The sequence below is a fragment of the Prionailurus bengalensis genome, chromosome D3, assembly GCF_016509475.1.
Source record: "Prionailurus bengalensis isolate Pbe53 chromosome D3, Fcat_Pben_1.1_paternal_pri, whole genome shotgun sequence".
Lineage (NCBI taxonomy): Eukaryota > Metazoa > Chordata > Mammalia > Carnivora > Felidae > Prionailurus > Prionailurus bengalensis.
This window is the reverse complement of record NC_057356.1, coordinates 21,486,958-21,512,185: the sequence shown is the minus strand read 5'-3', so window position 1 is coordinate 21,512,185 and position 25,228 is coordinate 21,486,958. Positions and strand designations below refer to the sequence as shown.

Here is a 25,228-nt window from a genome sequence, read left to right as displayed (position 1 = left end):
GAGAATGGACAGACATCTGTGCACAGCAGCATTTACCAATTGGTGATGGTATTCTAGGACGAAGGTAGTCTGCTGAGGCTGCTCGCGTTTGAAACACCTGTGACAAGGGAGGAGAAGGTGCTCTTTGGCCTAATAAAGATGTTGTAGGCTCCAAACTCCCCATAAGGCCACTGAGAAGATTGGAAGAAGCAGGTCTCTGAACTGGTGGACCCAGAAGTTCCTAAAGGCAGAAAAAGTAATCCTTGTGAACAAGCCTATTTCCTTCTCCTAGTCAGAGGCTATGAATTATGGATTAACTTTTGGAAGCCAATGATGAATCTCTCTCATGCTCCAGTGAAGGAATTGGCACATGTACATGCAACACATTTCTCTCATTGTTCAGCTAGCAACATTTGCTTTAAGTTAGTGCTACAAATATAGGTTAGATACTTTAAATTTCTATAGAAACTGCAAACCTGTAAACTGGAAGTCAAGAGCTTTGTCATCTTCAGCCACCTCCCCACCCCACAATGAGATTAACAGTGACACAGAACTATGCCAGGTAGCAACACTGTACCCTCAACTGTCAGACCACATGGATCATTCTCTAAGGCCCAAAGTTGGACCACTACACAAAACCAGTTCAGAGGACTAGTGTTCAGGACTCCGAGGCCATGGTATAAGATGGTGAAGTACCTGCAGGATGTTCTTAGGGACAGGCTGGCCTGGAATCTCAGCAGGGGACATCAAATGGCTTTCAAGGTTTCGCTAAAAAAGTCAAAGGAAAACTTATTTTAACCTTCTTACACACACAACTTACATATTAATTGGGGACCACAAGAAAGCATTAAAAACTCCCCAGGGAGTTGGCACTTAAGCAGAATGATGTCAAAAGCACAGAAATCTAAGTTAGATCAACCTGTTCCACTTGCTCATCACACACAGGTCCCAAAGATCTGGAAATGGAAAGAATCTGCACGTGTACATGCAAAGTCCACTCAGAGACCCTCAGATGGTCTTTTCCTCTCTGTGGTAACCCTAGTGCATTTCACTGTCTCTACTACTGTGACCCAAAGAAGAGAAAAAGGAAATGGTGAAATAGAGGAACACCTAGTAAGAAGCAACAAGAAGGAAATTCTGATAATTTATAGATTTTAATTTTCAAGGCAACCTTTGCTACCCATTATCTTTGAAACAGGATTTATAGACTACAGATGGTAGTTAAAAACCTAGTAAACAACATTAAAGGTTGGCCAGGATTGTTATATTTCAGAGTTTCACATTTCAGGAAATTTAAACTTTAGTATTTTTAATGAGCTGTTACAAAATGGGTCTCATATACAGGACAAAATTCAGATCCTCCACTTCTTGTGCTTTTAATGCAGCAGCAGTCATCCAAATGACATTACCTCCTGCACTTCAGGACATCCTTATGTCCATTTAGCTCTGCCTGAAGTGCTTTCTCTGGTACACAGTTTTCTTTTCTACTAGATGAAGCTGCCAAGGTCCACAGCAATGTCCTCAGGCATGACAAACAACCCAAAGATCTCCAAGTGTTTTATTGTTGGTTTTGGAATTGGGACTGCAGAGGATTTTAATAAGAGATCTCAAGAGTCATTTAATTCCATCTAACAAAAAAGGGCAACTTTATACTACATGGCTTACTGTATTTGGAGGATAGAGTCTCTACAATTCAATTTGAAATGGAGGTTAGATGGAACCAACATATCCTTTTTTGGTGATGAAACAATATGGTTGAACCTAGACAGATGGACGCGGATAATAGTATATACATAACACACACAGCCATAGTAATTGACTTGATTTTAAAATAGACCATGAGTTAACAACAACATGCAGCTCAAGCAATATGTTGGGATAATACCTGGTGCGCTAAACTTTAGTTTCCTTGTTGCTTTTTTTTCTAGGTTAGGTTGAGTTTGTGTTACTTTTTGTGTAGCAACTTGAATTATATCATCCATCCCTTTACACAGGTGTTTGAGGCTCACTCCCTTGGCCAAATATTATTTCAGACCACTGAAACCCCAACATCAAACCAGTTACCCTCACAAGGCAGGGTCAACTGTGTCAATATCAAACCCTAGCATCACATCTGAAACAAAATGTTCAAAAGCATCAGGTAAACTTTTGAATCCTCCTGTTCCCACTTCTTTACTCATTCACATTAAAAGAAGGCACTTAACAAGACTTGACTCAAGCACTTGACTTACAAGCACACAATCACCGAGACACAGATGAACGAGAAAAGTATAGTTTGTGATCTTTTAATCTGGTGCTCATGTGAAAGCATCTGGATCTAGTAATTCTTTGTATGGACGTAACTCTGAAGCAGTTTAAGAGAAAACATTCCCCTATAACTGGCATGGTGTGGTCAGATACAAAGTAATGAGTCTACTTAAGATGATTTCTTCCAGGGGTAGTATGTCAGTCCTGGCATTAAGGCCAGGAACAATGGCATCTCTGTTGGAACCTGTCAACTGCTGGTCAGATAAAAAAAATTCCCACAATCGATTGCGCCTTCCCTTGGTACAAGGCACGATGAATCAAACAGTTACTGATACCATGACCAACTTGTAGTTCCCAGAAATGATGATGTTAGAAGAAAACAAGAGGCTGGGGCACCTGGGTGGCTCAGTCAGTTAAGTGTCTGACCAGCTCAGGTCATGATCTCACAGTCCGTGAGTTTGAACCCCATGTCGGGCTCTGTGCTGACAGCTCAGAGCCTGGAGCCTGTTTCAGATTCTGTGTCTCCCTCTCTCTCTCTCTGACCCTCCCCCATTCATGCTCTGTCTCTATCTCAAGGATAAATAAATGTTAAAAAAAAAAAAAAAAGAAGAAAACAAGAGGCAAAACTCAATTTAATAAATTTGCTGTAACTCAGCAACAAATCTATGTTTACGTTTTTATTGTTCATGTTTGCCCTGCTTCCCTTATTACCTTGTATCATCAAGGGACAGCAATACTGACACAGGCCATGGCTAAGAACCCACCGCTAATGTGTTATGACAAAGACCAGTACGCACTATACACCTGCATCTGCTGGCATGCAGTCACTACCTAACCAACTTCATGCCCCAGGATGGTTTTACATGTCACAGCTTTTTCTAGTTAGTAAATTAACAATGCAATGATCTTGAAAAATCCATCTTAGATACTTTACAAGTTATTCATAGCACTGTCAATTGCCTGATCAAGAAAGCAGGTAATTCCCGGTGTATAGGAGTGATTAAAAAACGTAAAAAGAAAGATGTACTGTAAACATATGGTGAATTATTTTGGCTTAAGTAGCTGAATAAATAGGAAACTTTCTCTAGAGTACAATCCAAAAATATTTTTACACCTTTTTTTGGCAATGACTTAAAGTTATATCTGAATTTTTCTATCTTTATAAACTATCACCTATAAAAGATCCATCAACCACAAGCTGCTTTTTCTAGTAACAAATAGCACAGTGATAATTAACACACAAAAGCATCAAGGACCAAATGCCTATTAAAGAACTTCCAACTTAGAATACCATTTTTTTTAAAGTCCATTTATTATAGGGGGAAGTGGAACAGAAAGAAGGAATAGGAGAAAAGGCTTGGGTTTGTGCCAAATACTTACGCTGACTTTGGGCTGAGAAGGCAAAGTCCCACTTGCCTTCATGGTGCTCACTAGTTTGTTGAATGCGGTCATATCTCCATCTTTTTTGAGTTGTCGATTGCTGGTTACAGCACTCAGGGTCTCCTCTAAGTGTTCTGCCATGAAGGGAGTTGAATTCTTCACTTGCTGGTCCACCTTCAAGCCCTTGAGCCCTGCTTCTACCTCTTCTACTGACAGCACAACTCCTGAATGCGCTGAAACATTGAGAAAATCAGATTAAGCCAAGTAAGGGAGTATGTGGTAGGAGTTCTCTGGGGCTATCATGATGGTTAAAGTGAAAATTTATTTCACAGTTGAAGTGAGGTTGCCAGAAAAGGTTGATGCCCTAACTGACAAACTGATAACCCTTAAAATCACAGCTGCACAGTGGAAATAAGGCCATAACTATGTACTCAGTACGAAATGGCATAAATAAACCCTAAGTGTTACAATGCTAGAAACGGGAGACCACTTGGGGTGTAATGCTTTAAGACTTGATAAGATCTTTAATGTGCATCTTGCAGGAGGACCTCTCATAATAAGTCTTCTGGAGACTTGTTATCAGGGACAAGAATCCCAGATAGCCTAACATCAGTAAGGTTGCTACCTTCGCTATGGTTATTTTATCATTAAGGTTTTATGTTGAGAGTGCATAACATAAGAAAATGGCAGACTGGGGCAAACGTGTGAGAAGCTGCCAAGTTATGCCCAGGAGAACTATAACATTAGCTGGAAGTGTTATGATCAGGATCCAGGTAATAAGGAAGACTTGGATGGAAAGTCTACTGACTACCAGATTCTCAAAGAGGTGGTACTGTTTGATAAAAAGTTTTTTGAAAAACATAAAATAGAACCCACTATCTGACTTTTGATGAAACAGCAGTATGTTAGAACCAACTGCCTGATATCCACACTTTTTCAAATGCCTAAAGCAGACTCTAATAAACACTTACAGCTCTCCTTAAGCTTTTCTTTATTTGCAGAAAGACTGGAAAGAAGAGGTTTTAAATCCACTTTGGCTTTCTGTAGCATTTCTAAAATATCCACTTTATTTTCAGCATGGTCTTCCAGTGGGATAGGAGCAAAATAATTCCCCGAGTTCTGTCCAGGAGAGAGGATGGCTTGTTCCAAACCTAATATTGCAAGTAAATACATTTATAATCAATTAGTCCCAATAAAACACAGAAACAGATCTTCAACAGTATTAAGAAGGCATAAACTGAAGGGGTTTTTAAGTATCCAGAGAGCCTTTAACCCTAATGGACCCTAACTAATGAAGACAGAATGAATCATTATCAGAGAAAGCTCCAATCTACATTCAAGGTCAGACTCTGAAGCCATTTTACCTGCTAGTCTCTCCAGTTCTTCATGTGGTGTTGACCCGAGACTGCTGGATCGGCTTCCTGATCGGCTCGGGTTAGAGAACCACCTACTGAACCGACTGGCAGAGACTGACCCTTCTCCCAAAACATCTTCTATCATCTAAAGGGAAAGACAAAAGGAGCTAAGATAACAGTTTCTAGGTGAAAGGGACAACAAGGTTCAAATTTTAAGAAAAGGTCACTTACTTTGAAGCTTCCTTTGATGCTGCTGACCTGAAGGTAAATACTCTCAGAAATTACGATTTTCAACATCTTTAATTTTTCTTCCCCTCCAAGGTCATTTGAGTAACCCAAAGGTAGGCGTTACTGATCATGTACTTTCTAAGCATATAACAAAAAATCTCTTGCCATATAATGTGGTTTGGATTTCTATCCTTTGCCTCATTAGAAACTCCATGAACTAATTAATGTTCTCAGAGGACATAGTTTCAAAATCAAAATTACCATAGTAAAGCATTCCATTGCCAAGCTGATGAGTGGTCTTCAACTAAATATTAAGTATAGAGAGATGATGACAGCCCTTACTTCAAACTTCAACTTTCTCAAGGCTGTAATGAACATCAGAAAATTCAATGGTGACAATTTCGGAAGCCAAAAGCTAAAAAGTAGAGCTCACAGAGATCATAATTGCAGTCAAAGTTTAGAATGTGTTAGGATGTGAAAGATTAACTTTTAACTGTCCTCTAATATTGGTGTATTTTTTTCAACGTTTATTTATTTTTGAGAGACAGCGCGCGAGCAGGGGAGAGGCAGAGAGAGAGGGAGACACAGAATCCCAAGCAGGCTCCAAGCTCTGAGCTATCAGCGCAGAGCCCGACATGGGGCTCAAACTCCCAAACCGTGGTATCATGACCTGAGCTGAAGTCGGAAGCTTAACTGACTGAGCCACCCAGGTCCCCTTGTCGGCATGAATTTAATAGGGAGTTTGCAGGTGTTTGTTTTCTTTTAACCCCAATCTCAACAGTTTTCAGTTTAGTAAGAACAATTAAATGATGCATTATAATCAGAAATAATTTCTCAACACTATTTCATAATAATTTCCATGATCAATCCTTCTTAAAAACTAGATTGAAGCATTAAAAAAATGCATATTTTAATTCTACGCTATCATAAATCCAGTTAAATATCCAAATTGATCTTTATGCAGTGTTCTTATCAATATTTAGAAAAGACAAGGTAAAGCAAATGTCAATCCAAAAAATGAGGCACATCCTTGAAAGTAAGGCATAAACTTTCATTTCTATACCAATGATAAAGAGAAAACAGGTTTTCCCCAAAACTGGTACACGGATGGCAAAGTTAGTGATTCTGTTTCATCTAATGCCTGGAACTCCCAATTTCCAAAGTGCAGCAACAGCAGGTTAGATTCTTTTATTCTCACCTGGGAGAATTTCCTCATAATGTACCAAAACTAAGCCACAGAGTACTTCTCTTGAACACAAGAATGAAGGATTTTAACTCATGACATTTATTATTTGTGGCACTTCTATTTTCTGATTCAATTTCAATCACACTTCACTTGTAAGACTCACACACCTTCAATATTAATGCTGTCAAGTGTAAATTTTTTGCAATAATTAAAATATAAGAGAAACATTATTAAATATTTTTTCACTGAAAAATTGAAAATTATATCTAAAGCATAACCATGTCAGTGACAAATAGGATTTTAAAACTAAAAGCTATAGCCATTAAAAATGTTAAAATGTTGAAGAGTTTGACATTTCATAACTAGCAAAAATCTCTTTGCATTTTAATCCTTTTATTTCCTCTGACCATAGTGTATAGGAAAAAGGTCAGAAGATACACAGGAAGAACATGAAAAAGGACATGAATATAAAGTAATTGGGCATTTTCTAAAGATATGACAGTAAGTGTTGAGAAAGTCATTTCCTTCCATACTTCGATCAATGACCAACTTTGTTTCTGTTAGAGTGGTTTTATTATAGCTAAAACATAAAAAGTAGAAACAAAGTTACTCATTCAATTAACTTTTATTTATTAAGTAGGCTCCATGCTCAAGGTGGGGCTTGAACTCACGACCCTGAGATGAGAGTCATGTGCTCTACGGACCGAGCCAGCCAGGCACCCCTGACACTAAGTTACTCTTACACACATTGATTGGAAATTCCACTTTCAGGAAAGTAAAGCATTTTAAACCCCAAAGGAATCCTGAGAGGATTCATCTAGGCAGTCATTATTACCACACAGCAAGCAAGGATGATCTAGCAGTAGTTAGATTTCCTGCACCTTGGTACAGGAAATGGAGAGCTGGACCCACTGCTCTGACTTCTTGGTTAAGACATCCTCTGTGAACATTCTTGTCAGCTATCAGCTGTTCAAGAAGAGGAGCCTATAAATGTAATCTGGTAGATTTCATCTGCTCTTTCTAGATTTTTAATAACCTTTCAAAGTAACTTATGACTGTTAGTCTGGTCCTTCAAACAAAAGTCATTTGATAAGTCTTATCTTAGGATTCGTATTATTCTGATCAGATACTGTAAAATATTTTCTTTGACAATGACTAGCTTTTACTAGTCATTGTCAATGACTAGTAAATGATTAACATTTTTCTTTTAGTACCTTCCACTTTTATGGAAATTTCTATATTTTTGTATTTGTTTCACTCTAGTTTGACTTTGGGGATTTGCAATTAATGTACCTAAGGCTATACCTTTTCTTCTGAGCATACTTCTGATCACACCACCAAGGGTTTTCTGTGTCATGGTCCTTGTTCATCACTCTAAATCATTTACGATTTCCACTTTGATTTCCTTTTTCTTCATTCAACATACATAAGCACCTGTTACATGTCAGGCCCTATAGTAATAGTTGCATCATATTTAAAACAAACTTATTTTTAATTATTTAACTGAAATTACTTTCACATGTGATCCAAATTTTCAGTTTGCATAGATTTTTATGACTTTCTACTTCTAATGTGATGTAATCCCAGTAAACATAGCCTACAACTACAGGTATAATTCTATTTTTATCTATTAATACCTAACACTGGTAGAGCTTACTAAGTGCCATGCACTACTTCAAGCACTTTATATAACACTTGTCAACTGATGCTCAAATCCTATATAGTTCTTATTTTTCCGAATTGGTCATTTAATGAGCAAATATTAGAGTTATACAGCATAATCAGTATTTTTAACTGATCCCAGTTTTGCTTTTAAGTGAACCTATAGAATATACACCTTAATGAGCAGGACTTTCATGAAAAACATGGAGACCTCTTAGCCTAGTAGCAACTACTGCTCAGCTTTAGCCAAATTTTGGTTGAGGGTGAGGGCCAAATATAGTGTGAAGTTCCTATTCCTCCTTTTATACTTTAGAGGCAGTATAGTTATGGTGAACTGAAAACAAAGACTCTTAACTGAAACTGCATGAATCAAAATTCAGTTTCTACCACTTACTACATGTGTGACTTTGGGCAAGTTATTTAAACCTGTGCCTGTTTCCTCGTCTGTAAAATGGAAACTGTAGTAATTAATTTATAAGGATTTTGTGAGGATTAAATGACTTATTGTATGTAAAGCCTATAACAATCAGCACTCTATGCATGTTACCTATTATCAGGTTTAGTTTTGGATTCTTCTTCTACGTAGGCACACGCTAGTTAAGCTTCACAGGTGCTCACATTTGGAGCCATAATACGCCTATAAATTTTTACCTTTTGCTGTGAAAACTTTTTATAGTAAGATTTCCACCTAAGAGAGTGAAGGGGGGGGGGATGGGGAAGCCACTATCATCCCCTCAAAAGCTAAGAATTTTACACCAAAAAAATTAAGCTCACATCTGAATGCAACATTTCTGCTCACAGTGAGCCAAAGGACTACTACTGACTGGCTGACTGTAAGTGAGAACCAAACACACAGTTACCTGAAGAGTGCTCTAGACAAGTGTGTTCTTGGACCACATGGAGGTAAGTTGAGAGAATGAAAGTAAATGCTTAGAAACTGCAGCAATTTGGCACTGCTGTGACTTTTGTACTTTATACTCAAGTATTGGTTCTCAATGGACTGAAAATAGAACCTGGCCCCTCACCACAGAGAATTTAAGAGGTACTGCCCTAGAACTCACCTGCAGCCCCATACCTATTAGTGCTAGGCAGTGTCTGCTCACCTGTTCCAGGTGGCCATCTTTTGAGGACTGGGACCACAAATGACAAAGGAGACAAGCCAATATTGCCTGTTCTGTCACACCCAGTTCTCTCTGCTCACGGGATAATCAAATAAGGAGCCATCATAGTTAGGAAGTACAGTCATTTAAATTCCATGAATCACCAATTTTAAAGGACAGGTCAAATGTATTTGCTATTGTAAATGGGACCTCTAGAACATACAGATGCTTTTGGGCAAATGTTTTTAAAATTCTGTTTCATCATGGTTCTCTGCACTCTTTCAACAACCACAGAACAACTTCATTTCTGTGTGCACAGGTCAGAGTGCTATCTTTTCTCCAATTTGTTGAGGCTATAGTAATCCCTAAATGACCAAAGGGGCGAGGAGCAAAGGCAGCAGCAAGTGAGGATTTGGGATGCTTACTGAATCTACTTTGAAAGTTGAGAAAAACTGGACCTCAGTAGTTTAACAGCAACACTGAAAGTATTCCAAGTTGCTTTTCATTGAAGATTTTCAGAACCATCACACCACAAAGTTACCACCTAACAAGTCAACCTTACCCAAGGAATGTACATCAGCATGATACTAATCACCAATTATAAAAATCCACCTCTGCAGCAAGTCTAACAAACACTTAACTACCTAAAAATAAAAGCAATGTTCTTAACATCTAAAGATTTCTTACTTCAATGCTACCAGACTAGAAAAGAGGTAAGTGGTACAGAATTCTCAACTTGGTCATTTCCACTCAGACTCCCAAAACAAAGCCACAAAAACTCAAATAATATTTAAGAATAAAAGCCAAAATCCCCAAAACATCTACCAAAACAATACTTTAAAAAGAGGTATCTGAGATACTTAGGTCAAATTTAACCATACAGTTGCTCCATCTCATTTATAAGCGTGCTGCTACACTCACCGAAGCCAAGCATGGCACCTTATCAAGGTTAAAGAACTCATTAAAGTCAAATTCTCCTGGGGACTGCTCAGGCAAGACGGCATCCCTTGGCACTTCCTGATCAGCAGCAGGCTCCTGTGCCAGGATGACCTCCACCTCATCCTCTTCGGCCACTCCTCCATTGCACTCGACTATGCCTGAAAGCAAAACCAGGACAAAAACAGACTTGATCAAGTGAACTGCTCTAGACTTATTCTGTGGCCTCAGCCATCATCACACGTGCAAAAGAGCCATAGCTAACTTTAAAGACAGACCTTAGGTGCCGATATAGCATTTACAACAGTAAAACCATTCGCTTCCTATGGGAGCTAGGAAAAAAGCCCTAGTAACAAGCCAGAACACCAACACAATGCAGGAAAGATTATGGTCCCTCCACCACCCATTCTTCAAGTTTTCTGTAATGCAGCAGGTTCTATTTCTAATGGGATTTTTTTTTTTTTAAAGATAGTTTTTTGCAAGTCTCTTGCTGCTTAAAAATGGAACCAAATTAATTTGGCTCTGCCTTCACCCACGTAATCTATACCACTGCTTTAAGTCAGGGTTCAACAATCTAAGGTATTTATGTGAAATCTGGCATGAGGGCAATTTTCACTTGCCTACAGGTTGGTTGTAGCTCATCCTTCAAGGCAGGCAAACCTCAAATGGTACCTCTTCTGGGAAGGCTGACCTGCCTACCTATATTTACCCTGCCCAGAAAAATTAATCACTGCCTTCTCTATAATCCTTGTGTTGTCTCTCAAAGTGTCTACTGATACCGACCTTCCTGAAGGCAGGTAATCTGCTCTAATCAGTTTCGTCTTACTCTCAAGTGCCTGGTATATCTAAAACTTAGTATTATTCGGTTGTTGTTATTAGGATAAGAAGGTAGGGTCTAAATGAAGCTACCAAGTGTTAACATTTGAGGAATCTAGTATCTTCGTTTTAGCTGGGATATGGGCAAAAGGCAAAATACTTAAGATAAAAAATTTTTCTTCTTTTAAAGAAGTGCCCTGAGATATACTAGACATTCAACTTTTAAAAAAATGTTTATTTACTTATTTTGAGAAAGAGAGCATGAGTGGAGTAGGGGCAGAGAGAGGGGGAGAGAGAGAGAATCCCAAGCAGGCTCCATGCTGCCAGTGCAGAGCCCAAGGTGGGGCTCAATCTCACCAACTGTGAGATCATGACCTGAGCCAAAATGAGTCAGATGCTTAACCAACTGAGCCACCCAGGTGTCCCTAGACATTCAATTTTTTTTTTTTTTAACATTTATTTTTGAGACACAGAGACAGAGCACGAGCAAGGGAGGGGCAGAGAGAGAGGGAGACACAGAATGTGAAGCAGGCTCCAAGCTCTCAGCTGTCTGCACAGAGCCCGAAGTGGGGCTCAGACTCACGAACCATGAGATCATGACCTGAGCCAAAGTCAGATGCTTAACCGACTGAGCCACCCAGGCGCCCCATCAAACTTTTTAGTTTGAAGGACAGAACTCCCAAAGCCCCATGCTGCAAAAGTACCAATGTAAGAACTGCCTGTACTTTCAAGATCTACAGCAGACATGAAGTCTTCCTGTTAAAAAAAAAAAAAAAAAAAAGCACCAAATCTTGGACCCATCCCTTCTCAAAAGTCCCTAATAGTTACCTCAGTCTTGTTATTAATCAGACCAAGAGACACTAAATGCCATCAGCTGCCTTCATTCCAGTAATGCTTCAAACACTGCACAGCAAAGCAGGGAATTTAATAACTAAAGGGTTAAGTGGCTTGCTTACCCAAGGTCTCAATATTAGCCAAGTGGCAGAAGCTTTAACCCTAAGATGGCCACCGATACTCTTCCACACCAAGCTCTGAGTATTACAGCAGCACTGCTCCTCCACAGGGGTGGCTGCCATCTAACTACCGTGAGCCTTCTGACAACCAGTGAAACAGACAAGGTTTGTGAGCCATCGATAAAGCAATCAGCAGTCTCTCCAGTGGGTTAGAACATACTTACTGAAAAGAGAAGCAAATACTATCCCTTAGAAACTGACATTTAAACTAAAATGACTATTTGGTGGAGGTATCCTCACTTTACAAAGAAATTGGGCCCTAGAAGAATTAACAATAGCCTAATCAATGCCCAGTTTGTGTCCTTTTCCATTAGAGCAGTGCTTCTGCCTGATCCATTTTACTAAGCAGAACCTGCCAGCCCACCTCAGGATCGACAAGTGATAATACATTTTGCTGTAGTTTTGGGTCCCAACTTAAGGATGAAAGCCAGAAACAAGAGTCTGTACTTGGTTCATAGATTTACAAAAGAAATTTTAATATTTCTCCTATGCCTTTTATTTTGTGTTGAGATGAGAAGATCTCTTAACAGATAAATAGCTTTTGCAGATAACAAGAATGTTCCACATGCAATTTTATGCCAGTGTCAAGGTTTCTGGAAAGCAGACAGGGTCTGTCAACTGAGAGTGGGTATGAGTGGGTAGGGATATGCACTAGTAGACAAACACAACTGGCCATTTATCATGGTAGACTCAAAAGGCAGAGGCCCAGAAAAGATAACTAGGGGCAAGTTTTACCACATTCAGAAGGACCACATACTTTCATTAGAGAGAAAAACTGAAATTTTCTTTTCTATCAATGGGGGGATTTAGCTATTTCTGACTTCTACATAATTTATTTTCTGGTTACAGGTGTAATGCACATTCAAATTGTTTCGTTAATATTACCATATATGCATCACCTGTCTAAAGTGAGTACTCAATACACATCAATTTTAAAATCATACAGGCAGTGAACATGTTTGTCCTATTAACTGCTACACTGCCAGCACTAGTATGTGCCTGCAGAGAACTGCTACATAAAAAATTCAGGGGAGGGGGGCCTGGGTGGCTCAGTCACTTAAGTGTCTGACTCTTGATTTCAGCTCAGGTCATGAACTCACAGTTGTTGAGCTGGGCTCCACACTCAGCATGGAGCCTACTTGGGGTTCTCTCTCCCCCTCTCTCTTTGCCCTCTCCGCTTGTGTGTGCATATGCACGTGCTCTCTCAAAATAAACATTAAACAAAAATTCAGGGTAAAGTTAGAATACAAATAAAAACTGGACTAAAAGGCACTCATCATCCCTCCCCTCATTTTTGTAGCCAAGATGAAATTACGGGGTACCTGTTTATCCTAAATACAGTGGTTAGGACAGCCTAGGGACCACTGGCAATTAACTACTGGGATGAGTGAGCTAGGACTCCCGGATTCCACATGGGGCTCTGCCATGAAATCCATGTGACAGGGTCTTGGGTTGTCCCCTCTTCCAGGCCTGTCTCTCTCTGTATCTATAAAGTAAGAAGGTGATACTCTCACTCCTTTTGGTTCATCCACTTGTTGATACAAGAATGGTTGAAATTCACATTGCAGTTGAGTTACGAAAACATGTGCTTCTTTTCACCAGAAGCCTTATCTTTATCATTATGTGCAAAGACTACACTGGGCTGGTGCTCGTTAGCCTGAGAATGACACAAAGCCATGTCTCAAAGGTTATTTAAGAACAAAGCTTTACAAGTTACCCACTGATGTCATGCATCACTCTAGGGAACAACATGTAACAGCATAAAGATAATGGTAATATCTACTGTATTTTAAAGATATTACCAAAAAAAAAAAAAAAAAAAGACAAGTGAGTTCTCCCTTTCCTTTCTCTTAAATTCCACTAGCTCATTTTCTACACAAATATATCTTAGCCTTATAATTTTAAGGTGGCACTACACATTTATGTATCAAAATAGCTTTCTTTTTTTCTTTTTTTTTTTAAGTAATCTCTATACCCAATGTGGGGCCTAAACTCATAACCCTGAGATCATGAGTGGCACACTTTACCAACTAAGCCAGCCAGGCACTTCTAAAATAGCTTTCCACTTTTGTTGCCTAGTAGCTGCCAAAAGGTATTTTCCAACCAAACGTGAAGGCTGAAGAGAACTGGAATTTACTGAAGAAGTGCCCACAAGAGGCTGAGCTCTGATGTTCACATTCAATCTTTAATGCTAAGAGTAACCCTTAAAGTTATAGAGTAGGCACTGTCTTCACCTTACAAATAAACAAGTCCACCTATAAAGAGTTTTATCAAAGATTATCCTTTTTGTAAGCAACTGCCCCAATACTCAAATCCAGGCTAGCCGGCCTAGCCACCTCAAAGCCAGGCTACTGGAAAATGACTAATGGGACCCCCCCAACTCTGCACCAGGCACCTCTCACACTGTTAACTCTGACTTTTCAGTTTAGTATGGGAGCTACCTGACCTTATCTCATAGTTGACTGAGTCTGGGAGAAGCCAAGTCAGAAACAATTGATGTAGGAAGTCTAACAGTATGGTGAAGAAGGTGGGCTCTGAAGTACAAAAGAAGTTGCTCAATTCCCAGTTTCACTACTTACTTCGTTAGTGTCCACAGACAAGTCACTCAAGCCTTCTGTGCCTCCATTTGCTCATCCACAAGATGGGGAAAGAAGTACCTACCTCATAGGGTTGTTAGAAGTAAGATTACGCAGACAAAACACTTATCACTGGGTCTAGTGCTCAATGAATCAAACTCCTCCACTATTTTTACCACATTTCTTATCTCTGGGGAACCCTTTTATGTACACAGTACTCTTACAGGGGAATGTGAGACTTTTCTGTTTAGCACCACAGGCAGAACAAGTTGAGGATATAGTATCCACACCTAATAAATTCAAACTTAGCAGCTTCAAAATCAGGCTGCAATGTTAGAAACTTGCTACTTCCTTGCAATGGGTACAGTTGTTCCTAAGTGCACATTCAGGCCAATTACAAGCACATCTCATTTTAGAACAGTGAGCTCCCCTCTCAAAGTTTTTGCTGACCTTCCTTCACAGAGGCTGTCCGTCGCCTTGTTCTTTTTCTCCCCTTGTGATCTTCTTCCAGTATCTTATCATCAAAGCCAGTCAGCTCAATGGTTTCAGACTGACTTGTGGGTCCAGCTGAGAACCATTCTGGTTCTTCTTCTGTGTAGGAATCATTTCTTCTTCGCTCACCAAAGACACGCTTACTATCCCCAAACTCCCTCTGGAAAAGTACACAATCAAGATAAAAAAATAAGGTTCTAGTTAAGGCATTTCTACCTCAGTCAAGGTCTTGATGAATTAGGTAATGCTCAATAATGTAATGAAGATACTATGCTGCAGACTTGAAGCACCCCCACCCCCACCCCACCCCACCTCCAGCACTCTTTCTGCTCCTCTCTATCTGGCTTAAGAATGGGCTCTGTTCATCCAGCATCTCAAAATAACCTGGTATAAACAAACTGCATATCAAGTCCCTAAGCACATGAGGGGCCAGAGGATCTAGAAGACAAACCCTAAATCGCTTGTCCTTATAGTCCCTCTCTCGATCTCGGTCTCTCAAGTCCCGCAGGTCCTTATCACTGAGTCGGTGATCCTTCTCAAAGGTCCGAGCAGAGATTATTCTTCCACTGCCAATCCTTCGTCCGCCAAGCAGGCGAAGCCCATCACTGTCTTTTTCCAATGGACTTCCTGAGTGCCGGGAACTAACAGCGGCTGTCACATGGCAGCCCCCTCCAAAGCTTCGTCTCTGTGGGCTGAGAACAACATCTAAGTCATCTTCTTTCACACGCTCTCGTGGATCTGGAAAGGTGGCAGAAAGGGAAAGTTAAGCAAACCAGTAGGGTATTTTTATTTTCTCACTGGTATGTCCATGACTAGTGGTGGTGAGAGTATTGGAAAAGAATTACCACTGAAATAGTTACAGAGTAATATGTACATTACATATTTAAATAAGACTGAGTCTTTTGCTTTTTCTCTTTGGAGCAATAAATGTACTTCACAATGATTTTCCAGGATTACTCTCCACAATCCCTAAGATCTTATGTATTAGAAAATATCTTGTCAATTAAAAAACTATATTAGGTGTCAGTATTTGAAAGAATAACTGAAAAGTTGAAGTGTTTCAAAAACAGGTTAAAGTGTTTCTTCAACAAATGGTATTTAATAGGTGTATACCCATATGAAGAACTTGAACTGATACCTGGTACCACATACAAAACACAAAATAGATCATAGATCTAAACTATCTAATGATAGAAAACTTCCAGAGGAAAATATAAGAGGAAATCTTTGTGACATTGGGTTAAGCAGAGTTTTCTCAGGCACAACACCAAGAGCACAACCCACTAAAAAGAAGAAAAAGCAGGGCGCCTGGGTGGCTCAGTCAGTTGGGCATCTGACTTCAGCTCAGGTCAAAATCTCACGGCTCGTGACTTTGAGCCCCACATTGGGCTCTGTGCTAACAGCTTGGAGCCTGGAGCCTGCTTCGGATTCTGTGTCTCTCTTTCTCTGTCCTTTCCACTTACGCTTGGTCTCTGTCTCTCTCAAACATTTAAAAAAAAAAAAAAAAAGATAAACTGGGGTTGATCAAAGTTTAAAACTTCTGCTCTTTGCAAGGTACTATTCTGAGAACGCAAAAACAAGCCACAGACTGGGAGAAAATATTTAGAAGTGTACATGTGATAAATGACAGACCTATATCCAGTACGTATAAAAACTCCTCAAATTTAAAACACAATCGGATTTAAAAATGGATAAATGCTTTGACCAAACATTAAAGAGGGTATCTGGATGGCAAATAAACATATGAAAAGATACTCAACATCACTAGTCATTAGGGAAATGCAAATTCAACCATAACGTGATACCACTACACATCTATTAGATTGGCTAAAGTCGCAAAGACTCATCATTCTAAGTGGTGACAAGAATGTGGAACAAACAGAACTCTCATACACTGCTGCCAGAAACGTAAGGTGGTATAGCCATGTTGGAAAACAGCTTGGCAGTTTCTCAAAACGTTAAACATACATTAACTATAGGACCCAGTCATTTTACTCTTAGGTATTTACCCAAGAAAAAAGTGTATGCCTATATAGAGAATTGTATATGAATGTACATAGTTTTGGTTAATTGTCAAAAACTGGAAACAACTCAAATGTTCACCAACAGATATATGGATAAACTGTGAATTCATACAATGGAATACAACTAGTCAATAAAAAGGAACTATACACCCAACATCACGACTGAATCTTAAAATAACTATTCTGAGTGAAAGAAGCTACCCAAAGAGTGTATACCGTAGAATTCTATTTATAATGAGTTCTAGGAAATGTAAACTAATCTGTAGTGATAGAAAGCAAATCAGTGCTTGGCTGGAGGGGTGGGAAGTAGGAGTTGGGACTCACAGAGATACTAGAGAACTTTTGGGCATGATGGAAATGCTTATTCCTTTGATTGTGGTAATGGTTTCACAGGTGTATACACTGTCAAAACATCAAATTGTACACTTTATGTGCAGTCTATTGTAGGTCAATTATATCTCAATAAAGGTGTAAGAAAATCAAACATGTCACCACACTAAAATTCTTCCTAGAAAAACCAGAAAACTATAGTCCAAGTGAGGAAAAGCTCCTTTAATCTTCTCACCAGAAATAATACCTAAAATGGTATGTACTTCTCCAGAATGTCCGTGTAGTGTCTCCATGTTTTCCAAAAACCAGACACAGTATGGACAAGTTTCCAATTTACAGTTTAACACTCCTATATATGGATGTACCAAAGTTTACACAAACCGTTTCTACCACTGGCCATTTAAGTTGTCTAGGAGTTTTCATCACTTAATAAAATCTCCATGCACATCTTTGATGATTCTCCTAAAATTCTGTTTGAGGGACATTACTGCACTAAGCATACTGTACTATTGTGCAGAAGGATCAAATATCTCAAGGTAGAGTCACCCCTATCTTCTTTGCCAGTTCCAAATTTGTTTTATGATGGTATTTCCACTTATCACAAAAGAAGCTCCCTCTGCAACAAGTTCCTCGAATAGTTTCTATACTGCCAGCCTCCATTTCACTCTTCAGTATCTTTTCTGGTTTAAATCGGTAAAGGTACGGAAAATCTAACTTCAGTCCAGTCTCAAACCATATCCAAACCCTGTATTAAAATTGTAATCTACTATTAAGAACTGCCAGACTGTTTAATACCTGAGGACTAGGTCTCATATATAAGACTAAGCAGAACCAGATTTCCAGCACAGCATTATGCTCACTACCCTTACTCAGTTACCCTATCGATGAAAAACATCAGTACTTTTAATTCCAAAAGCACAGTCTAATACGGTCTACTTGTCACTGCTATATAGGAAGGCCAAGATTTTTCTCTGTTAATCAGGAAAAACCCAACTGATAAATCAGTTTCCTGATCATGACATTTTCCCTGAATAAAACTCTCCACTAAGAATGAAACTAGCAGCAAAGAACACTGTCTCCAAAATTGCTGCCCCACTTCTACATGCTCACCTACTATCCTGCGCACAAGGGAAGGCCGGTCTGAATCCAACTCTTTCTTCAGACTTTCCACTGGTGAGTTCCTCCCTGAAGCTGGATAGAGAGAGGCATGCCACTTTTCAGGGTCCCAGACGCCATCACTATAATAAGTCAAAGGGTACCAACAGTTAGCACTTACACCCATAGATTACATCTGTGGTCTGATTTCTAAACTTCTTCAGGCAGTAAGTCATGGAAACCCCTTTCCAATTTAAAACTTCATGGATACCATTAGAATGGTTAGCTCTTTTAAGATGGAAACAAAAACAGCTACAGACAGTCCCTGTGGTTCACCTAAAGATGGTTCCATTTTTCAATGGTACACATTCAGTAGAAACTGCTCTGAATTTTGAGGTTTGATCTTTTCCCAGGCTAGCAACATGTGATCCAATAACCTCTTGTGATGCTGTGTACCAGCAGTAAGCCACAACTCCTAGTCAGCCAACGTGAATACAAGAGTAAACCACACCATTCTGTACCCAACCATTCTGTTTTTTACTTTCAGTGTTTATATATATATATTTTTAATTTTTTCAAATGTTTTTATTTTTGAGAGAGACAGAGTGCAAGCAGGAGAGGGACAGAGAGAGGGAGACACAGAATCTGAAGCAGGGTCCAGGCTTTGAGCTGTCGGCGCAGAGCCTGATGAGGGGCTCGAACTCACAAGCTATGAGATGATGACCTGAGCTGAAGTCAGACATTTAACTGATTGAGCCATCCAGGAGCCCCTCAGTACAGTATTCAATAAATTATAGGAGATATTTAACACTGCATTATAAAATAGGCTTTGTGTTTGATGACTGCCCAACTGTAGGCTAGTGTTAAGTGTTCTGAGCACTTTTTTTTTTTTTTTTTCCAATGTTTATTTTTGGGACAGAGAGAGACAGAGCATGAATGGGGGAGGGGCGGAGAGAGAGGGAGACACAGAATCGGAAACAGGCTCCAGGCTCTGAGCCATCAGCCCAGAGCCTGATGCGGGGCTCGAACTCACGGACCGTGAGATCGTGACCTGGCTGAAGTCGGACGCTTAACCGACTGCGCCACCCAGGCGCCCCTGTTCTGAGCACTTTTAAGGCAGACTAGAGTAAGCTATGATGTTTAGTAGGTGAGGTGTATTAAATGCATTTTCGACTAATAATATTTTCAACTTATGATGGATTTATTTTAAAAAAATCTTTTTTAATGTTTTTTTAAATTTATTTTTGAGACAGAGAGAGACAGAGCATGAGCAGGGGAGGGGCACAGAGAGAGGGAGACACAGAATCTGAAGCAGGCTCCAGGCTCTGAGCTGTCAGCACAGAGCCTGACACGGGGCTTGAACTCATGGACTGTGAGATCATGACCTGAGCCGAAGTTGGATGCTTAACCAACTGAGCCACCCAGGCGCCCCTTATGAGGGTTTATCAGGACATATACCATTGTTAAGTTGAGGAAGATCTGTATTAACTAATATTTTGCTGTTTTTCATGCAATACCAATAGTCACTTGAAAACCAGTGATTTGTGTATAAATGAAACATCAGATCACAAACCCTGGGGTGCATATGGATTACAGTAACTATGCCTGTCCTATACAAAAAACATGCTCCATAATATGGATTAGTTTACTGAAGATTAACACAAGGGAAGAAAAAACCCAGTTTACTGCAGATTAGTGTAAGGGAGGGAGAAAAACCTCTCTCTAGAAGTAGTGCCTAGAATGCTTGGTGTGTACTTTTCCAGAATTTCTACACATAGTCTTAGTTTTCCCCCAAAGGTTTAAAAAAAATTTTTTTTTTTAACATTTATTCATTTTTGAAAAGCATAGAGACAGAGCGCGAATGGGGGAGGGGCAGAGAGAGAGGGAGACACAGAAACAGAAGCAGGCTCCAGGCTCTGAGCTGTCAGCACAGAGCCCAACGTGGGTCTCGAACTCACGGACCATGAGATCATGACCTGAGCCGAAGTCGGACGCTTAACCAACTGAGCCACCCGGGTGCCCCTCCCCAAAGGCTCTTAATAACGTAAAGTGTGTGCTTTGGGTTCTATTCTGTTACTCCCTAATGATAAGGTGGCAGTTGGTACAGCGTGCAAAGCAGAAACGTTACAGCCCAACGATTTGGGATCAAATTCTAGTTTTGCCATTACCACCATGGACCTCCAGGACAAGTTAATAAGCTATGCCCTTCACTATTCTTTTGAAAGGACTTCCCAAACCCCAGACTAGACCAGGCTGTGCTATACACTAGCAGGGTACTCTGCACTTGTCCTTCACAGTCTATAATGGTGGTAATGATAAACTCTTGAGTATTTGACTGTATCCTTCCACGGACCAATGTTCCATTAAGGCAATTTCTGATAGTACCTGACATAGTATTTGCCACCTAACAGGTTCCAACTGAACATCTCTTGAATAAGTGAGTCAACCTTTCAATCTCTAACACCTCACAATAAAGGAAATATCACCTATCTTCTGGTATGTTGTGAGGATTATTTGGAGTTTAAGAATCAAACAAATTTTAATTCTGAGAAGAGAAATACCAGGATGACAAGCTCTTTCCTCTTTCTCTCTTATTTTCATTACTATTACTAGCACATCTTTACTTAGAATAAAAGTGAGTAGGGGCGCCAGGGTGGCTCAGTCAGTTAAGCGTCTGACTTTGGCTCACGTCATGATCTCACGGTTTGTGGATTTGAGCCCTGTGCTGACAGCTCAGAGTCTAGCTTCAGATTCTGTATCTCCCTCTCTCTTTGCCCCTCCCATTTGCGCTCTCTCATTTTCTCTCAAAAATAAATATTAAAAAAATATATATTTGGGGCGCCTGGGTGGCGCAGTCGGTTAAGCGTCCGACTTCAGCCAGGTCACGATCTCGCGGTCTGTGAGTTCGAGCCCCGCGTCGGGCTCTGGGCTGATGGCTCAGAGCCTGGAACCTGTTTCCGATTCTGTGTCTCCCTCTCTCTCTGCCCCTCCCCCGTTCATGCTCTGTCTCTCTCTGTCCCAAAAATAAATAAAAACGTTGAAAAAAAAATTAAAAAAAATATTTAAAAAATTTAGAATAAAAGTATGTGGACCATAATTTTATTTTATGCCAAGAAGAAATAGATCTAAGAAAATTCAACTTGAGGCATAAAAAAGATTGACAGCTCTAATGAAGGAAAAAACCCAAACAACAACTTATCTGAGACTTATCAAAAAATCCTAACCAACTGGAACCACCTTTATTCAAGTATCATCTTCATCAGCAGAAAATGGTGAGGAGTCCAGACTTAGCAACCTTCTGAGGAGTAGATATACAAATAAAAACAGTATGCCCTATTCAACAAAGAAACTAAACATAATATACTTTATATGTTAAAAATGTGGGCCATATGAACCATTTACCTTGATATTTAAGAAGTGACCTTATAGTCTTAAGATAACCATAACAAGTGCAATGTAGGGTGATTGTAAACATTTTCAGATCGTAATTTGGCTCTAGTCTTCTCAAACCAAAGCGTTCTGCTTATGAAGCAGCCCAAGATGCAAAAGGGCTTGTCTGAGTGGCTGAATGGTTTTTTCGTTTGAGAACAGGAAGGATGGGGCAATGCCACATGGCTCAGAGTCCTCCTGATCAGCTTTCTCTGGGCAGGCCCTTGAAGGACCCCCAAAGTACAGTGTGAAAACCACCACTGACAGAAGACCCTGGAGAGGACTCATGTGTTTAACTCTTAAAATTGCTTTCTCACTATGTGTCTCCGACCAAGTCATTTTCTAACTTTAGTTTCATTATCAGTTTGTTGAAAGGGAATTGGGTTAGTTGTCCTTAGAGTCCTGTAAAGCTCAAAAAAATTTTTTTAATGTTTATTTAGAGAGCACGCGTATGAGAGAGTGCACGCACAGAAGCAGTAAGGAGAAAAGAGACAGGGAGACCGAGAATCCCAAGCAGGCTCTGTGCTGTCAGCACACAGCCCAATACAGGGCTCGATCCTACAACTGTGAGATCATGATCTGAGGTGAAATCAAAAGTTAGACAACTGACTGAGCCACCCAGGCATCCCCTCAAATTTTTGAATAGTTTAAAGCTAATTAATAATGAAACCAATGAGGACAATGCAGGAAACTATTTAGTTCATAACTTATCTAGGATATATTTGTGTAGAAGCCCTAAATCATTATCCCTGAAGTCTCCCCCACTCATCATTCTACCAAAAAGCTCCAAAACAATTCTTAAATTACCATGTTTGGTAAACAAGACGTTGACTAGGAGGAGCACTCTGCTCCCCCTTCACCCATACCTGTCATATTTTTCAGAGAGGCATGATGGCCTCTGTTTGGAATGAGGGCGTTCTTTTATATCCAAGAGCTCCTCCTGGAAAGAGAAACCAAATGGTGATTTTGAGTAATATTTCTCATGCCACATATTTTCAACTTATATTTGTTCTCAGTAATGACTGGAGTGCCTATCTTAAGCATGTCACACAGTTCTTATTTTTTTATGCCTTGACTTATTCCAGAAAGGACTGGAGTTAGCTCAAGATTCTTACAAGAAGATGCTCAAGCAGAATTGGCAAATAATAGTGATTAGCTTTTTTCTAAAACAATTCTCTCACAAATTGCCATCCAATTACATAGTTATAGTCGACCACACTGAATGTTCATCGAGGTACGGAAGCTTCAGGCTTAAATAAAATTTCCAGTTAATTTTTCTACTCTTAAATGTATTAGAGACCAACTTACAAGTAGATAGTTTTAACATAAATTTGCAGAGAAAAAAAAGCACAAAGCACACACCCATTTACCATTTATCTGATCTGCCTGTTAACATTTTACTTTAGCATTTGGGTTCTCCACACCTTTTTTTGTTTTTGTTTTTGTTTTAAACCATATAAGGGTTACTCCTCAATACTTCAGTGCTTATTTCCTAAGAATGAGGATACTCTTTCATAGTCTCTTATCTGGTTCCATGAGAAAATTAAGCCTTATAAAAAATAATTTGAGTGACTAGTTTTACCGTTCTCCCAAGGATTATGCTTGGCCTGTATCCTTGCAGATGCCTAAGAGAGAGGCAAATCCATTACAAACAACACATGCCTGAGGGCCTAAGGGCTTACTTCTGAAGAACCTAGTTAAAAAGGGCTGTCAGTTTTATACAATTATAAATGATACCTTTATCTAACCTACCCCTCCAGATTCCAATTTGTCAATTGACCCAGCAAGGTCCTTTATATTGTTTTACCCTCCAACACAGGACCCAGTCTAGAATCAGATATTGGTTGTCCTATTTCTTTGGAACATTTCTACAACTGGAACATCTCTACAACTTTTGTCTTCGATGACACTGACATTTCTACAGAGTGCAGCCTTTTTTTTTTTTCTAAGAGAACATTATTCATTTTGGATTTATCTACTGTTTCCTCATGATTAGATTGAGGTTAAGTATCCAAAGAAGAGAATACTAACCCCAGAGATGTTGTGTCCATCTCAGAGCATCACCTCTGGACACCTGTGATGTCCATCTGCTGCTTAGTAGTGGCAGTATGTGGTCTGTAGGGAGACTACAAATATCCTGGTCTTCATCAAAAGTTCCCCCTAAATTTAGCATCTATTGATAAATCCTGCCCAAATTGATCTTGATTTCCCAACACTAGGCCTCTCTCCATATTGACCAGTCAGCACTTGGCATTTCACTGGTAGGGCAAACACTAATCCTCCCTTTTCCCCTCCCTGTGTGTCTACCTATTATTGGCATGGGCTCATAGATACCTAATTTTTCCAATGGTCTATAACTCATCAATGCCCTTAATTGTTCAGGGGCTCAAATTAGGAGCCTCTTCAAGCTGGTTCCTGGGTCCTCTGTACATTCCCCATCATTTTCTAAAAAGCCCTTCCTTACTTTCTGTCTTATCTTGTACCATCCTAGCCCTAGTGTCAGCCATTTTCTCTGAGAAATCTGAGTTCCTTTAAATGAAGCATGGTATCAGAAACCAAGGTCTGGGAACTAAATATTCCCATTTGCTTCTCGGTTCTCTCAGAACTAGGAAACACGTGCAATTACACATGCACATATATACCTATGTGTTAATGCACACACATCTGCTCATACACCTGCATACACACAAAAACCCACGGCCTTTTTATTTACATTTCAATACTTTTACGATAAAGTAAAAAAGGCAATTCCCAACCTTTCACTACCAGTAAAACGCTACAACTACCTTGCAAAAAAGTATATACATACCACTGTGCCGGGGCCTCTGCAAGCCTCACAATAGAATGCTTGCTGTTGCTCTGATCACTGCTTCCCATATCTTGGGGTAAATATGGAGGAAGAGACTTACTCTTTCAGCCTATAGGAATCATTGCACGTAAGCATGCCATGAGTTCACTCAGTGTCTTCAGACACTTGAAGCATCTAAATATTTTCTCCATGATTGCAAAATGCCCTATGCCCAGATGACATTTTAATTTTTAAAACCAGATTATCAATCATGCATTTGCATTGTTTTAGGATTTATGAATTATAAACAAATAATTTGGGAAGAAATACCTAGAAAAATGAAGAAGTCTGAGATAAACAAAATTCCAAATATAAGAAAGTATCTAGAGAAGGCCCCAAATTCTGAAAAAAATGTCAAAGCAACGACCTACAACCTAGAAATCATCAGTAATGACTCAAGTCCAGTGAAATCTACAGGGCAAGCGTGGTGTCAGTGGCGCAGGGTGACACAAATTTGGCAGTGGGTGGAGGACGGGTGGATGGACCAATAGTAGTTACAATGAAGTAAATATTACAAGAAAGAAATCCTGAG

General features: G+C 39.7%; 1 protein-coding gene across 9 annotated transcripts in view; it reads right to left on the bottom strand.

The window, feature by feature from the left end:
• The window catches only part of EIF4ENIF1 (eukaryotic translation initiation factor 4E nuclear import factor 1), a 45,554-nt gene that overhangs the window by 8,840 nt on the left and 11,486 nt on the right, over positions 1 to 25,228 (bottom strand). For 7 of the 9 annotated variants that reach the window (XM_043559203.1, XM_043559207.1, XM_043559204.1 and 4 more), the window contains exons 3-12: positions 22,715 to 22,788; positions 18,435 to 18,562; positions 15,422 to 15,708; positions 14,929 to 15,130; positions 10,059 to 10,234; positions 4,971 to 5,106; positions 4,578 to 4,757; positions 3,607 to 3,839; positions 676 to 747; positions 37 to 220 (exon numbers count right to left, since the gene is read on the bottom strand). In XM_043559203.1, the coding sequence (XP_043415138.1) occupies positions 37 to 220; positions 676 to 747; positions 3,607 to 3,839; positions 4,578 to 4,757; positions 4,971 to 5,106; positions 10,059 to 10,234; positions 14,929 to 15,130; positions 15,422 to 15,708; positions 18,435 to 18,562; positions 22,715 to 22,788 (1,672 nt within the window). The remainder of the gene's footprint in view (positions 1 to 36; positions 221 to 675; positions 748 to 3,606; positions 3,840 to 4,577; positions 4,758 to 4,970; positions 5,107 to 10,058; positions 10,235 to 14,928; positions 15,131 to 15,421; positions 15,709 to 18,434; positions 18,563 to 22,714; positions 22,789 to 25,228) is intronic. The other 2 variants (XM_043559208.1, XM_043559209.1) reach the window with 1 other exon arrangement.